The sequence below is a fragment of the Chaetodon trifascialis genome, chromosome 13, assembly GCF_039877785.1.
Source record: "Chaetodon trifascialis isolate fChaTrf1 chromosome 13, fChaTrf1.hap1, whole genome shotgun sequence".
NCBI classification, from domain to species: Eukaryota; Metazoa; Chordata; class Actinopteri; order Chaetodontiformes; family Chaetodontidae; genus Chaetodon; species Chaetodon trifascialis.
In genome coordinates this window covers 6,116,137-6,133,074 of record NC_092068.1, presented here as the reverse complement: position 1 = coordinate 6,133,074, position 16,938 = coordinate 6,116,137, and the positions used below count along the sequence as shown (strand labels likewise).

At 41.1% G+C, this 16,938-nt stretch overlaps 2 protein-coding genes and 1 non-coding gene across 3 annotated transcripts; 1 reads left to right on the top strand and 2 right to left on the bottom strand.

Annotated features, from left to right (window-relative positions):
- Nucleotides 1-9,303: 9,303 nt before the first annotated feature.
- Nucleotides 9,304-9,397, bottom strand: trnai-uau (transfer RNA isoleucine (anticodon UAU)). The gene is made up of 2 exons: nt 9,360-9,397; nt 9,304-9,339 (listed from the first exon to the last, which is right to left on the bottom strand). It is a non-coding gene; the product is annotated as a tRNA-Ile (tRNA).
- A 1,372-nt stretch (nt 9,398-10,769) lies between these two features.
- On the bottom strand, nt 10,770-11,777 carry hcar1-3 (hydroxycarboxylic acid receptor 1-3). The gene has a single exon (XM_070978255.1). The coding sequence runs from the start codon at nt 11,775-11,777 to the stop codon at nt 10,770-10,772; it is 1,008 nt and encodes a 335-aa protein (XP_070834356.1).
- A 3,168-nt stretch (nt 11,778-14,945) lies between these two features.
- On the top strand, nt 14,946-16,435 carry LOC139340983 (transmembrane protein 229B-like). Its single transcript, XM_070977165.1, has 2 exons — nt 14,946-15,030; nt 15,847-16,435. Exons 1-2 carry the CDS (start codon nt 14,979-14,981, stop codon nt 16,329-16,331), a joined length of 537 nt encoding a protein of 178 aa, XP_070833266.1. The 5' UTR covers nt 14,946-14,978; the 3' UTR covers nt 16,332-16,435.
- Nucleotides 16,436-16,938: the final 503 nt, after the last annotated feature.

Here is a 16,938-nt window from a genome sequence, read left to right as displayed (position 1 = left end):
CTGAGAGTTAACCCTAATCAATCTCACTCCTCGAAATCTATCTAAACCTTACCAAACCAACCAACAAAGGCACCGAGTACTGGCCAATCAGTGGCAGAGTAAGGCAAGTGTTGGCTTCATGATCCTGGGAAAGAAATTTGGCATGTCAGCTTGGATAGTGCAAATGTTCAAGTGCAGCTATGAATATATGAAGCAGTTTTATGAACAAAACAGATTCCAACTGGAAAAAAACAAACTCATTTCTGTGTAGGTTGTGCCTGTTTGGTCTGATAAAACAAGTCCAAATGTCAGCTACATCAGGTTTATTTTTAAATGACGTGTCAACTTGAAGAATTGGACCAGTCCTGGGAGACATCTGCAAGTGAATGGTGATCACAAGAAATCATTAACAAAGGGTCAGACCATGAGCAAACAGCTGCAAAGTTCCTCCACCCAAGTCAAACTCATGGCATTTTGTAATGTTCTGGAGAAGTATGAACGTGCAAAACACTGTTGGTGACCCTGTGACCATTCCTCTACCACCAAACTCAGGCCATAATGTAGACCTGAACACAAAAACAAGTGTCTGGTCTTCAAATAAGGCTGTAGTTTCAAATATTAACTCAAGTAAATAAATGTAGCTAATAAAGGCCTCAAAAAATATTGAAGGGTAGAACTACTTGTACCCTCATATTCCATGTTATTCCATTTGTACAACATCAGAAACTGATGTTGTACAAATGGAATAACATGGAATATGAGCAATTAAAACTCAATTTCAGTAGTTAATGAACAGCATTCCTGATAATGAATCTTCGTGAAAGGCAAAGATAAGTGCATGTAGAAATCATCCTGGTTGTTCACTGGTTAATGAAGTGTCACAGTTCATTGGTGAACAAGCACCAGAAATATTGGCTTCGATGGAGGTTAGAGTTCAGGTGTTAAGGTGGGGTCAGATGGATGGAAAGAACACCTTTTCTACATTTTAGACCAATGATAGTTTCATGCAATACACTACACTACAGTACCATCCATCAACCCTATAGCTCAGGTTGAAGTACATGTTCAGTATATTGTTCGTTCTTTCCAACAGATCACAGACTCTTCACAGATATCATGGAGCCTAAGCAGCACTATGTAGCACCTGTAAGTCCACTTGCCTCCCAGCCTGTAACCACAGGGAATGACGGGGGCTGCAGAGTTTTCCCAGGCTCAGCCAAGGTGAATATAAAGGCTGCTCTGTTCACTCTCTGCCTGCATCTCCTACTCCATCTCTTTGAACTGGGCGGCCATGTCAGCAACTCCCAGCCCCCAGCCACCATACCGCCCTTCATGTGCCCACGGGGAGCGATAGGCTGGGCGCCGACAGATCCACACAACACCCAGGGACTAATGCACACACGCACGCACCTATACACACACACACATACACACACACACACACACATACACACACACACTTGGTGGCAATCTGTCTGCCTACAGGAGACACTAATACAGGCGTGTGCAGAATACATAAGACAGAGGCAGGGGGAGTAATATGGACCATGGTCTGTGCATTTAGCTTACATTCAGTCACACATACAGGGTTTGAACAAAAGGGTACCATTGCAACAATTAATGCCTTGAAACATAAAATATCCCACCCCTGCAACATCCCTGTGCCCAATTGATTTGCTGTTCAAAAGGACCAATGGAGTGATGAGTCTGCCAGACAATAATCTAGCATTAGCTGACCGTTGTGCACTACAGCAAGATAGCATTTAAGCACTGGCCAGCACAAGCAAAAGCTTTACCTGCAATAGCTGATGTTTGTGGCCACTTGTGAACACAGCATTGACACATCATCGTCTTCAAAGTTTATATGGCAAACTCAATGGCAAACATTTGCAAATCTCTACTATTTTCTCGAGCTAATTGCTAAAAAGACACTAAAGCGGTACCGACAGCCTTAAAAAGTGATGTAAATAGGTCCTGACCATGCATGTGTATGTGATGAGTTGGGAGTGAGAACAGGTTGTTAGCTCAGCAGCTAAAGGCAGACTAAAAGCTATCAGCGGGTTAAAATTAGATATCTGACATCCTCAGCTTTAATTGTCAGAAGGGTCTTTCCAACAGTTTGTTATTATTACCATAAGAAAACATCTGCATAGCAGTCGCAAATATAATAGAATTGAATGAATAATTAGAATAATGAGCCACTAATTCTATATATCAAAGTAAGGTAGCTATCAAAAGTAGGGTGGCTAATATTGGTTTACACAAACATACAAAAATACATAGAAACATCAGGAAAAAACAGGTTATGCCTTCATTCATAAGAAACGTGTGTTAAAATATGCCACATGCTTTTGCCTAAACAAACACTCATACACAAGCAAATACACACGTACACATTCTGTTACGCACAAACTAAATACACAAACATAGTAATCAGGCGTCCTTCCCTCCTTTTCCGGCCGCGGCGGTTAAACTGGCTGAGCAGGTAGAGTACACAATCACACTGGCACTGGATCAAACAACATCCTTCATCTATCAAAGGTCACCATTCTGTTAATTATACCATCCACATCTGACTCATACTGTGATTGTTACGCAGCGGGCAAAACAGACACAATGGATGCATTATAAATCATTGAGTCCATATTAAGTATTTGGAGGATTGATGAAATACACCTGGCTCATGCCAATATGAAGATGATAGTGTTTGTTGTAGCAACAAAGCTGTAGATCCGTAAGCCATGGTGTCCAGAGGGAAGACTATTTAAAGATTTTTGAATTTAGACGAGTTAAACTTTCGTGTCCGTCTGTCTGCACATGCAAACTGTTCATGGGAAAAGACAGAGCGACAGTCAAAGAGACAAAGCAGGACAAATATGCATTGGTATTAACAAAATAGAAATACTCTCCTCTCTCTTTCTGTGATGAGTTCAGGTCAGTCTTGCCAAGAATGCTGCTTGGCTCAGACTCTCAGGAAGGACCCTTTTTAGTTATCCTGGCCCTCCATCAGGTCACACACTCTTCCTTTTCCAGAGGGCTCTGCGCATACATAAATCAAACACACTCCCAGCGCTCCCCCCATTATTCGTGACATCTATCTGGATGAGCAGGCTTGTTGTAGAGGATGTGGTCGTTCACCAAGCCCCGCCAGGCCAGAATCCCGGGCCAGGGGAGAGGGGCGGAGGCTGGGATACAAACAAAATCTCTGGCTGGGTAGATAATACTCCCCATGTTTTTTTTTTTTCCTTAGAGAAATGAAAGCCTTAAACCTTGCTGGGAAGATATAGGAAGTTGCAGAAGTTAAGGAGTTTCAAGTCTAAGTTTCCTGGATGTTACGGGACACTGCTAAAGTTTGTTGTAAAGTTTGAAGTGCAAGTTTCCTGGATATAAAACAAGGGAATGAGTACATTCATGTGAACCTATACACTCACACTAACACCTATTCATACAACATGTTGCGTATCTGACCCAAGAATCCGTGAATGAAGAGCGAAGTACTGCAAATCCTTTAAATCCAAGTAATTTCCAGGAAGACTGTGGATGTGTACGTATGTGTGTGTGATTGGAGCTGGCAAAGGATGCAGGCTGTTGGAGGGATGTTTAATTAGGTTAAGGAGGTGCAGCAGGGAAGACAGCCAACTGCCTTACACACCCTTGTATTCAAAACACACACACACACGCACACACACACACACACACACACACACACACACACACACACACACTTGCAGACACTCCACTTCTTAAGTGCATCTGGCTCCTCAGGCTCAGCACAGTGTTCAGTATGTAAAACCTGGAAAACGCCACAAGTTTCCAGTTGCCACCTGCTGCTGTACTCACTTTTCATTACTCCTGAGTGAGAACACACAAATTACAGTGACCAGTAACCTTTCATTTATTTATTTATTTATTTATTTATTTAGTCTTGGCAAAGCAAGCAATTTGGAAAAGACTACTGGCCTTTATTTACCCATTGAACCCATAGTATTTCAGCATGTATTATCAGATTGACAATACATTTTTGACTTTTTTTTTTTTTTAACACACAAACCCGGCAACTTCTCTTCTCAAGCCATCAGTGGTGGGGGAAGTATTCAGATCCCTTGCATGAGTAAAATTTGCAATACTGTGGAAATACTCCATTACAAGTAAAAGACCTGTTTTGAAAATATCATTTCAGTGCAAGTGCACAAGTATTGTCAGCTAAATATGCTTAAAGTATCAAAACTAAAAGCACTCATAATGCTAAAAAATTACCAATGTGAGTATTTTACTATTACACATTGTATTATTACTAATGCTTTCATATTCCTGTCGTAGCTGGTCGAGGTGATGCCGATTAGAAACATTTTATATGCTGTTGGGTAGTTAAATATATTTTTCACTGAAAACATAGAACAAAGTTATTTTTAAAAAGCACTATTTTCTCTCCCTTGAAGTTCTCAGATTAGTACCCAAGTACAGTATTTGAGTAAATGTACTTGGATACATCCTACCACCGCAAGCCATAGGTAGACTCGTTTTCAGTTGATAATAGCACCACGCCACAAGACAAGTTGATGCCCTCATTGTGGGGCATCGAGCTGTAATGGCTGGAGGGTGAGTGGGTGTTTTTCCTCATTGGCTCCCCATTAGCCACAAGCAATGTCAATGAGCTCATTCTATACTCAAAAGCAAACTTGGGGCCAGAAAAATTATCTCTGTCTCCTAACTCCTCTCCCTCTATGTCTTTTCCTTAACACGTGTCCATAACCTCAATTGAAAACGTCATGAGGTCAAGCAGAGATGTGAAGGAGAACTCATAAAGATTCATAAATACTTACACTGGACTACGTAATAATGCATAGGCCGATATCATTGTTTAAATGTTGGTGCTGCAAGGAGTTAAAGGAGATAAGAAAGGAAACATGGAGGCATCTTTCTTTAGCATTTAGAAAATTCAACCAGCTCTTATCATGGCTGCCTCTTCCAGGTCATTTCACTCATGTAGGAACCTTTCTACCTACACAAGACTATTCAACTGCAAACCTGGACTAACAACGCAAGCAGTGTTTTCAAACAGTATGTTTTGGTTTTATGAGAAAAAGAAAACCCTCAAGGATGAGGACAAACTGGTTGGTTTAGCAGATGTTTGTAAAGGTAACTGAGCTACCTCCTCCTATGAAGGGCAGTACAAGACACTTTCCTTAAAGTTTTCTGTTGGGAGGAATCTGCATGGAGGCTAATGCTCAGTACATGCTGCCTTTTATACTATATGAGCTTCATATGTAACCTAGCACTGAGACCTCTGTCTACACATAGGGGAACAAGGGATAAACATAACCTACATAAATAGACTAAGCTTAGCAAATCTATGTAGTAAGTCATATTATCACATCATGTCCACCCGTGCTCCATTATTGTGACCAGGAAGTGGATTTCAATATAAATTATAATTCTGATTGCATCACTGTGTAAAAAGGGAGGTATGTTTCGCCGCCTCAGAGGGTTCTGGCAAAATGATACCTGATCTGGCAAGACTGATCTACATCGTGGTCCTGTATCCTCCACTCCTACTTCCACTTCTGTGGGAATCAAAATGAGGCACTCGGCTCTGGCTAGGTTATCACTGGCAATGTTACAGAGAACATTTACATAAAGATGGGCTTTTCTCAACTTTCTCCTGTAGTGCTGCCGAGTGCCTTTTAATTCTCTGCAGCTCAGCAGGCGGCGCAGGCTGCAAGAGCAGGTATCGATGAATAGCAGCCTATCACTGTCCTCGCTTTTGAGTCTGCATGTGTGACCGGCCCATAGCACAACAATTAGCCTCCCACATGCACAATGCTATCATGACAAGTTGCTGCTAAAGTTGATGGTGATAAAGTGTGAGAGTTATTCACAGGTTGCCTTGAGAAAGTGAAGGTTAAAAAAATGAAAATGGCACATCTGGGAATTCTTCAACAGATGACTTCCAGCATTAATACACTTCCCACACAGTCATATAATCGGCTTCCAAAGAACGAAACATTATCACACGTCTTTCTCAAAACTCATTCACTCTCCCTCGCCATTGGTCATACCCAACGCGCATACACACACACACACACACACACACACACACACACACACACACACTCCCTTCTGACAAGACACACCTTTGACCTCAGAGTTTGCCAGGCAAAATGACATCACTTCCTTTTGGCAACTTGACAGACGCTTCATCAGTAAAGTCGCTCCAGGCTTCAGAGAGCAGTGGAAGGGAAAAAAACAATAATGATAATAATTATACCTTCACACGTAATGAGCAGAGCCTACAGGCCACAATACATTACAGCTGGGCCTGGGAGCTGTCAGACAGCAAGATAGTGAGTGAGCGCTCAGTGCTAACCAAAGACAGATGTGAATTATAGCTTGTGACACATAGCTGTGTGGTTAGTAACGGGCTGAGGGCGAGCTTGGATCTAAAGATCTTAATATACTCTTACAGGGCGCCCTTCAAAACACTGAAATGCTGCGTTGTAGCCTGAAGTTGTGGGTCAACCTCTCAACTGTCATTGCAATATCCATGTTTTTGCTAAATATTGCGTGAATTTAATGCATGTAGATCCTCTCACAAAACTATTGACACAAAGTGCTTTTGTTGGAAGCAATTAATCTAAATTTTATAGTCTTACCAGGTAAATAAAGGCTTCATTATAATCACTGTTGGTTTGAATTCATGAGAAGTATATTTATCAGTGATTAAATAAAAGCACTGCTGATATTTTAATGGGGCTGAATTGATTTACAGTCTTTTGCAGTGTGTGTGTGTGTGTGTGTGTGTGTGTGTGTGTGTGTGTGTGTGTGTGTGTGTGTGTGTGTGTGTGTGTGTGTGTGCGAACATGGCTGGATAATGAGAGGAGGTGATTAATGCTGCAGGCCAGATCAGGGCAGAGATAGGAGCACAGGCCTTGCCACAACACCTACAGACTTGCATTTACAGTGCCTTCAGGTTCTGTTTATTCTCAGGTCTGTCCTTCGTCACACACACTTAAGTGGATCTCTCTCATCTTGCAGGTATTCCATTGGTATTTATCTTCACACACATTCTTTCTTTCTATCAAACATAATGTTCCATCACAATTTCTCTGAATTAAATCCTCTTTATTAGTTTGAATTACACTATCGCTCATGCTAATGCACACATGATTTCTCCTCTCCGTTAGAATGAAATGGGTCAGCCGGCTGCGTCAAATCATAACAAACCGAGGCTATTGTTCAACATGACGTAATGATGACCCACATACTTCCCAGACAGACAAAATGTGTCCCAAATGGAATGTGTTGGTTGACATGACCATTACTGTATAAGCGATACTAACCTCTGATCTAATAAATCTGCACAGGTTGGTCTGACTGATATGCTATGTTGAGAGAGAACAGACTCCATGATAATACCTTTGCCTGTGCTGACAGACAGAAGACTCCATGCTAAACACTCCATGCTAACACTTTGGCATATACTAAGTTAAGTGACAGTAAGGCTCCAAACTAGCACTTCAGTTCACACCCAGTTGAATGATAGTACATCCTGTGTGTGCTAAAAGGTTTGTGTTTTCTATGTTAGTGAAGACTCCGTGCTAACATTTTTACACTATGCTGAATGACATGCCGAAGAAGGCTGGTTTACACCGGGTGAGAAAAGTGAGAAAAGGGAACTCCACCCCACTATGGGACAAGGGGGAGAAAAGACAACATTGGCAGAATGAAAAGACTCTCCCTGCAAATGTTTGGACAAATAATCACAGTACAGTTATGATAGGGGCACTGATGAAAATCTAAGAAAACAGTTTGTAAGATTAAATACAATTTAAATTTAAGGAATATGTGTTTGTTAGATTAGATGAGACGGATCTTATGTATGAGGTTTTTTTGTTCTGCACTTGAGTAAATACTCTTTACTTGAGTGAGTAATCAAGTACTCTTTGAAGCCCAAACCAAAACTCTGACACACACACGAATGCACATACACACACATACACACAAGTGCACAGACACATATGCGCGTGCACGCGCGCGCGCGCACACACACACACACACACACACACACACACACACACACACACACACACACACACAGGTCCAAACTTTTTTTGCAAAATGGTGATCTCATGCACATTGCATCTGCTCTGAAGTGATCATAATGAAGCAAGCTGAGGTCTCCAAGCAGACCATGTTTTCTACATTATCCCTGTTCTTCAGCTTGTGAATGATTTTACTCATCCACATTGGTGTTAAGACTGTGGAAACCAGTGTGTATGTGTATGTGTGTGTGTGTGTGTGTGTGTGTGTGTGTGTGTGTGTGTGTGTGTGTGTGTGTGTGTGTGTGTGTGTTGAACTGTGGTTTGTACCATGTCATATCTACCCAATCAGATATACATATTATCAGTCAAATCTCCCCAGTGCTCCTCCTTAAGTGTGGGGCAGTATAGCAAAATGAAAAATGACCTCTGCATGTTTAACTTTTATATATAAAGGATCAATCACATGATACATTCCAAAAGGCACAATTTCATCAACATATGTAAAGAAAATACATACGTGCATACCTTGCAGCAGTTCCTAATAGATAATAAAGCTGCCTGGTGTAAAATGTGACTGAATGTGTCAGAGATGAGAATACACACACACACACACACACAATCCATGCAGTGTAGAAAGTGGGAAAAGCAAAGCCGGACGAACTGTTTTCATTCAAACAGCAGATGCAGCCAGTGAGATTCAAGGAAGTCAGGTCTGGAAAAAAAAGAAAAAAAGAAACAGCATGTTCAAACGGTGGACAACACCGACCCCTAGTGGTCGGAGAGCCACGGAAAGAGGAAAGAGAGGAAAGAGTCACGGGAAGTCAGTAACTTGCTGAACATAATGAACACAATTAACACTCACTCATGAGCTCGTCAGACGCTTCACTTCCTTCACTTCATGAAAATTAATTTTTGTATCCCTCCCACGATGCCTGCTTACATCATGTAATGGTGTTTACAATATGAATTTGACCACACAAGCCATAGTTTTTAACTGAGATAAAAAACGGACCCAGGGTAAAATTAAGTCTCTTGGAAACTGTTTTAAGCCAGTAGAAAATGCAAGTGTGGAATGACGGAACTTAGAATTTAATTTACACAGATACTTATATTTTGACTTGAATATCACTTGTAGTATTGCAAGTATTATTTTTCTCGTAGACTGTTGGAAATGATGCGTGTTTGGATAGTCGTTTATTCTACTCGTTTTGTTAGCAGAATTTGAAGTATTTGCGATACAAAAGGAAGCTGATTGGCATACGTTAGTCCAGCATCAAAAGGCTGCTCCAGGTGAGGCTCGAACTCACAACCTCGGCATTGCTCTACAATGTACTGTCATATAAGTACCGCGCGCTAACCGATTGCGCCACTGGAGCTCACTGCTCTTGCGACGCAGTTGGGTTTATGAACGCACATCTGAATTGACCGACTCCTGTTGGTTGTGCTTGTTTTGTCTTTCATGCTGTCCCACTTCCTCCACACGAACGTTTACATTTGATGTCACAGTGAAAAGACAGTAGTGGATTCAATAATAATGAAATTACAGCTAAATTTGTTACACGAGAGGCTATCAACGTGTCAGCAGGGTTATCGAGCAGAAAAGTGTTTCTGAACATACGAACAGTGCCACAGTAAACTCAGTCGTCGATGAATGACAAAGTAAATTTCAGCTGTCCTTTTGTGTCCGCCCAGTGTCTCTCCTGTTGACCGCACTGTCCTCCACAAGATACATTTTGGACAAGGACAGCTCCGGACATACAGGACCGCCGCTTCACACCGGAAACACTTACACACCGTCCGTCATATTTTCAAAGTAAAACATGTCTTGCACAAAAAGGTGAATAGCAAAGACACAACAGACACTAACAGACAGTACACTAACAATCTATTAATTTAAAAAAAAAAAAAGGGGGGGGGGGGGGGGCTGCTCATACCTAACAGCCTGTTGCTGTTATGTCTTTGTCAAGCTTTGGGAAAGGTGACACTGAATTAATTGTTGAGATATTATTTGTTGAAGATATATACATTTGTTAAAAATACATAATGCACTTGTGTTCTAGTAACTCGGACAACCACTTTTTCCTGCAATTTTGCAGTGCACGTATGGTAAATGTACATTTCTCCACATGCTAAACATATCATTCCCTTCTTTCATTAACAATATGATGACACCATTTCATTTTTTTTGCACTGTTGTGCTCAATGTCTGTCTATGAAAGCCAATTAGGCTAAATTATTTATTAATCATATTTCATTATAATGAATTCTATTTTAATAGAATTATATTTTTCCTTTGATGCATATTTAAATGTATGATTTTTGTTATCTCTTCATTATCATATACACCTTTTGAGGATAGTATTAGTAAACATCCTATATACTGTAGAAAGAAAGAGAGGCAATGAGTGGTCACAAATTAACACAAGCACACACTTACGTTTTCCTGCTTTTATTCATTTTTTTAGCATAGATATTGAACATTTGCAGGTATTCCATTGGTATTTATTATACTGGTGTTATGACTGTCTAAAACTCCACTGTAGCATTCATCAACTGAGGTGTATTACCTATACTTAAGTATAATGCACATACTGTAGTTTAAATATTCAAGCAGTGTCTCCATTTTGCATCAGGGTAGTTCAGCATCTTCCTCAAGACACCACAACAATCTGAGGATTGAACCTACGACCTTGTTCTGGGAAAGTCTTTTCTTTAATGTATTGTATAACAGTTTATTATTTTTGCCTTTCAGCAGTCATTGGTTGTGTTGTTGGCTGCTCTCACATTCTTCTTTGTAAAGCTAAGGTGGCTGATGAAGCTCCTGAGGGCATCACGAAACATGGAGCTGGAGAAAGAGTAGATGAAAGGGTCCAAAGTGCTGTTGAGGTAGGTGAAGCCGATGCTCATCTTAAATACGTGGGTGATCAAATTGTAGGTTGTGCAGTCTTTTGGGTGAAAATATTTGATGTACACCCCACCCAAGCCTGTAACAATACTTGGCATGAAGCAGATGGTGAACACCAAACTGATCACCCCTATCGCTCTGATGGCTCTCCGTACCCTTTTCCGCCTGTCCATCCGCCGTTTGTGCAGGAAGAAGGCAACCCGGGCTGAGCAGAACAGCAACAAGAGCCAGGGTAGGAAGAACTCTGCAGTGAAGGCCACATAGTGTACTTGTAAAGCCAAAGGGATTGCGTTGTATGAGCTGAAGCTGCGACACAGGGAGACATTACCATCCTGGTAGAGGAGGTTGGTGGTCAGCAGCGGTATCCGAAGGGCAATCACGACAGTCCACATCAGGACTGCAAGCCATCCCGATTGAGTTAAAGTGATATGGCTGATGCGGTGATGCGGATGGACCACTTTAAAGTAGCGATCCAGTGCCACAGCTGTCATGAATGCAATACTGGCAGAACGATTGACAGACAGCATGAAAAGGTTCATGCGGCACCAGACCTGTCCAAACACCCAGTATTCCCCTCTGACTTCTGAGTCGATGCGGAAAGGCACGCTGATGAGGAGGAGGAAGTCGGCAAGAACCAGGTTAAAGAGGAAGAGAGTGTGGGGTTTCCAAAATTTTATGCGGAAACAGAAAATCCACAAAGCTACTAGGTTTACCGGCAGGCCCACAATCATCTCAATTATCATGACACACATATATAATACACATATAATACACATATACACAGCTCCAAGGTCTGCAGTGGACTGGCAGTGCATGACTGTCTCATTCTTCATCTCAGTCACCAAATCCATTTCAGCTGATCTCTCTGGTTCTTCCACTGCTCCTTATCTTCAGCAGATCTGACGGGCTTGAGACGTCCAAAGAGGAGAAAAGAAGAGAGAAAGGTGTTTTAGACCTTCATGTTTCATGGGTCAAAAGTGTTGCAGCACTTCTTCTGCTCGGTGGCTTGGATTGTTTATCATTTGTACTTTGCTTTGAACAAAAGCATCTGCCAAATGAAAATAGTAGAAGTAGAAGTAAATGTAATTTACTTTGTCACGTTCTGGCCAAGAGTGAAGATTTATTACTCTCATGTTTATTTACTATGAAGTTACAGCCTTCAGTTTGTTTTTCTTAGCTCTTCACTTCTTCCTATCTATTCACACTTTTTAAAACACTGTACAGTTCAGCTGTTTTCATATCGCAATGCCAGTTAACCGATGATCCAGAGATATACTGTATCGAAAAGTTATCAGTTTTATTAAGGTTGAAACTCAGCTCAGAATACAGAAAATGTTTCCATTTCAACACTCACCAAAAGTCAATCTTGATGTCCTCGGTTGTCTCTAAAAGACCTGAAGATGCTTCTTTTCAGAGGTCAAGGTTGGCTTAATCAGTGTATTTAGCAGATGGAGACAGCAACATGTTCAAATCCCCCAAGGTAATGAAAGTGATCTTGAGGCGAGATCCTTATAGAATTCAGTGTGTAAAAGCTGCCTCCCCCCGAGGGCTTGTCATAACACGAGGGTCATGATGGTTCCAGGTAAAAGACGCCATGAGACCGTCACTTTTGGTAATTGAGATCAGAGCTGTGTAATATTTCAAAGTAGCGCCTTCATCACACTTTGGTTTCCTACTTTTTATGCTGTATTTCACGGATTATGAGAATTCATAATTTAAAAAATGGGAATTATTGAGACAAAAATTTGTTGACAGAGATAGGTTGTTATTGGTTTTGATGACACACATACACAAATTCACCTTAGTACTTCAGAATCTGAATTTCCACTTCATTATTATTAAACGATGAAGCATCAGTTCACCTGGTTTTGACTGACCTTCTCATATTTCTCCAGGTCATATTTTGACCTTTTGATTTTTTGATTTTATCTCATCCACCTCATCAAGACCTCCACTCAAGTCAAGACCTCAACTCCTTACAGCACTATCCCACCTCATCTCAGGTTCCCTCTCACCTCGACTCATCTCATGTAATCTTATCCATCATAATTTCCTCTTGCATCATTTCCACACATCAGGTCATCTCATCATACCTGCGCAACCCAACGCATCTCAGATTTTTTCATGTAATCTTTATCCAACCTCATCTTATTTCCTCTTAACTTATTTTGTCACATCACCTCAACTCATCTCGAGCCATTTCATCTTGACTTAGCTGATATTGTATGCCTCATCTCATTTCATCACACCACACTACTCACCCCACAATCACTTAACTTTCGTCCATTTCGCCTCAAATTGTCATTGATTTATGATGACCTCATCTCCTCGCCCCGCATCTCATCAAAGCTCATCACATCACATCTCACCTTCTCTCATCACGTCACCTTTCATCTTTTCTCATCTCATCTTCTCCCATCTCATCTTATTTCCTCTTAACTCACCTACTCTCATCTTCGCCTCATTACATCTCAACTCATCACATCTTATTGCATCTTCTCTCATTTCTTATTTCATATTTATGTCAGTTCATTTCAATGCAGTCAGTTTACCATACCAGAACTCAACACTGATGATAAGCGAGTTGAAAAGGGTAGCGCGCAGGCTCTCGGAGAAGAGAAGGCTAGTTTCCCTAACTAAATATTCTTTGCTGACAATTCATTATGCAACAATGCAAAGCAGAGACAGAGAGTCAGCTCAGCTCACCACTGTGTGAACAGACCAACCTTTGTCAGCTCGATAATTTTATGGCCATTGACTCCCATACAGCTGTGCCGTGCTCCTTCCCAGTCCTAAAGGTGTGTTTGCTACTATCACTGGACTCTGATCCAGAGCTCCACCATTTATCTAACTGTTTTATTAGAGCACACACAAAACAAACACACAGGACCAGCACTGGCACCATATCAGGACTGACATCTGCTCTCAGTGACAATTTATGGGTGCATTGTATGCTGTGCATGTGTGAAACGACTGGTAGAACTTGGCGGCTATTTATACAGTATGTGTTCGTATCTGTAGCTTTCTTAGCTTCAGCGCTATTAGTGCTTAGTGAGTAAATTCTAGTTACTTATTTACATAGCTGCAGATGAATGACTAATGACCTTTATCATTTGATATTTTTTATAGGTATCGTAAATCACTTTCCTGCAGTTGAAACTTTCAATCAATGAATAATGAAAACGAACATTACATGTTTACAGAGAGGCTAACAATAAACGTGAAATAAATCTTAAGTATTATTATCCGATAATTTTCCAACACTAATCAAATACGCCATTTTTTTTAATCTACTCATTAAATAACACAAACCTGACATATAATTTGATGGTGATAATGCATTGAAAATTGAGCTTTACAAAGGCACAAACGCAGACCTACAATAACAGTACAACTGGAACACAGCAGACAGTTACTATTAAAAAAAAAATAGTAACTGCAGGAAAAACCAATAAAGAATCTTGAAATATTATATGTGAATATTTATGAAGTAGAAACATTTTTGTCTGAAATATGATATTGCAAAGGCCCAAAATGTATCAAGATTGCTGATAGGATTGGGCCAAAATTTCACAACTTTCATTTTAAAGTATTTCAGAAACAATGTGGATACATAAGCATAGATTCAATCTATCAATAAGTGTATATTTTGACCAGCTTCCGCGATGCACTGTGGTTCACTGATAACCTCCAACTTTGCCCTACAAAAACATATTTGCACACTTACTGTAAGAAACTATTGATGCAGCCACAGTCTTCCACTGTGACATCAATACTTTTATTGATACTACGTACACACACCATTTTTTTTATCCTCAGGTGGTCCAGGTTTGCTTCCTGGGTCTGTCCTATGGTTCACGACCTCAGCCAGTGACAGAGACATCACTGTTTCGCTCTGATAACATGGAGCCGCTTAATGTTTAGCCCAAGATCCGCACTCACACACACAAACACACACACACACACACACACACACACACACACACACACACATGCGTGTACAGGGAAGGAGAGGGATTACAAAGGTACAGAGATCCATATGCTGCCCAGGGATGGAGGTGAGAAAACTCAACACGAAGAGAATGAAAGGTAGTAATGACCAAGGTGAGTATTACTGCTGTTTATTATTTGTTTGTTTAATAACTGAGGCCACGCTTTGAGGCTTAATATGGCATTTGTTGCCATTGCATCATATACTACCTGTTGAAATGAATAAATTATTAAGGTGGATGCAATGCTACTGTGAGACCACTGCTGACTCCATTTTACTCTGAGGAGAAATGATTTCCTGACAGAAGTGGTCATCGAGTTGATTTGGTGTTGTTAAATGGCACTTTTTTCAAGTCCAGAGTGGAAACCTGTTGAAGATTTCCCAAGCCTTTAATTTGCTAATCTGGGCTACATCCCTGTTAATCCACATTAGAGCCTGCATGCTCTGCTGTGTGTCTTGTGGAGGAGGGACGAAACATGCTCATTGGAGGTATTATAATGTGGGGAAGAGAAGATAAAATGGGCCTTTCCAGAAGAAATTACATTACCTGTAATTTATCTGTTGTGCAATTTTGATATATCTTGTGTTTATTTAAACTGAAGTTTATGGTAAAGCAGAGGTATGATTTAGTGATAGTGGGCACTGGAACAGAAATGTATCATTTTAACCTCTGCACTTATGTTAAATAATCAAACTCATGGACATATCTTATACTATCTATGGTAGAAGGGAATGTACAAGTAGTATTATTTGGCTAATTTCTAGGCTTATAGTTCATCTTTTGACTCTAAACTCTAACAAATGTTAAAGTAGGGTAGTGTACCATCACCTTTGTTTTTGTGAACGTCACTTTTGCCCCATTTTCAATATCTTGTTTAAGTCTGCAAATGGGCCTCAAACGTAGAGTAATTACAGTGTGTTTGTGACAGGCACTGGTGTTGAAGATGAAGCCCCAGCAGAGCCGTGTGGGAGCATCTCAGGTCGTCCTCTCTCTGCTGTAACTCGTCTCTACGTGTACGCACTGCATGGCTGCCTCTGTGAGGTGGCCTTCACTGCTGTGTTGGACTGGTGCAGCACCCAGGACAGAAGGCTGGCAGGTCATAGCAGCCTGTGGGCACTGCCGATGTATGCCACTGCAATCTACCTCATGGAGAGTCTGCAAGCCCTGCTGCTGGCTCAGCGCCACCCACTGCCAGCGCGTCTGCTGTCCTACACCGTGTTCATCTATCTATGGGAATTCAGCTGGGGGGTAGGACTGAGGCTGCTGGGGGCCTGTCCCTGGGACTACTCAGGTTATAGGTACAACCTGGGAGGACTGGTGACTCTGGAGTATGCACTGCCCTGGGCTATGGCAGCATTTATAGCAGAGCAGCATGTGATCAGGAACACTCTGAGGATAAGGCTGCACAACTGAGCTCAGTCTGGAATCATGCATTTACAAAGCCACAACAAAGTATTGAAGGACACTGCTTTCAGAACAAAACCACAATTGCTAGTTTTTCACATTTTGATTTTAAACAGCTGGCGCACGTTACACCTCCCTGACCAGTGTCATTAAATCTGGCAGCTTTTTCCAGTTCAACCTGTAAGTGTGCTTTTCTCACAGACTGTTGCATGTTAGGAGAACTGGCTTGGTAGCCTAACGTACTGACAGTTTCAAATTAACGGTTTTTGGTTTTTGGTTGATCTGTTTTCTTGCCAAGAGATAGATGATGCACACCACTCTCATACCTGTCAGCCAGGAGACACTGCAGCAAAAAACAACAAGTTGGGGTTTTATGGGCTTTTTGTGCTGGTCTAGTTTTTCTTAACAGGGCCCATCTGCTAGTTGCCACAAAATTGTTCCAGCATGCGACTCCCTGTAAAATGAAATTGTCATTTTTAATATTTCTGTGTCTGAATGAATGAAACAAATGAGAAATGTCAGTTAATTAGTGAGCTTTAGGAATTTCTGGAACTTTGGACAGACCAGGCTAGCTGTTTGCCCCTGCTTTGAGAGTGGAGGAAAGCGAATGAGTCTA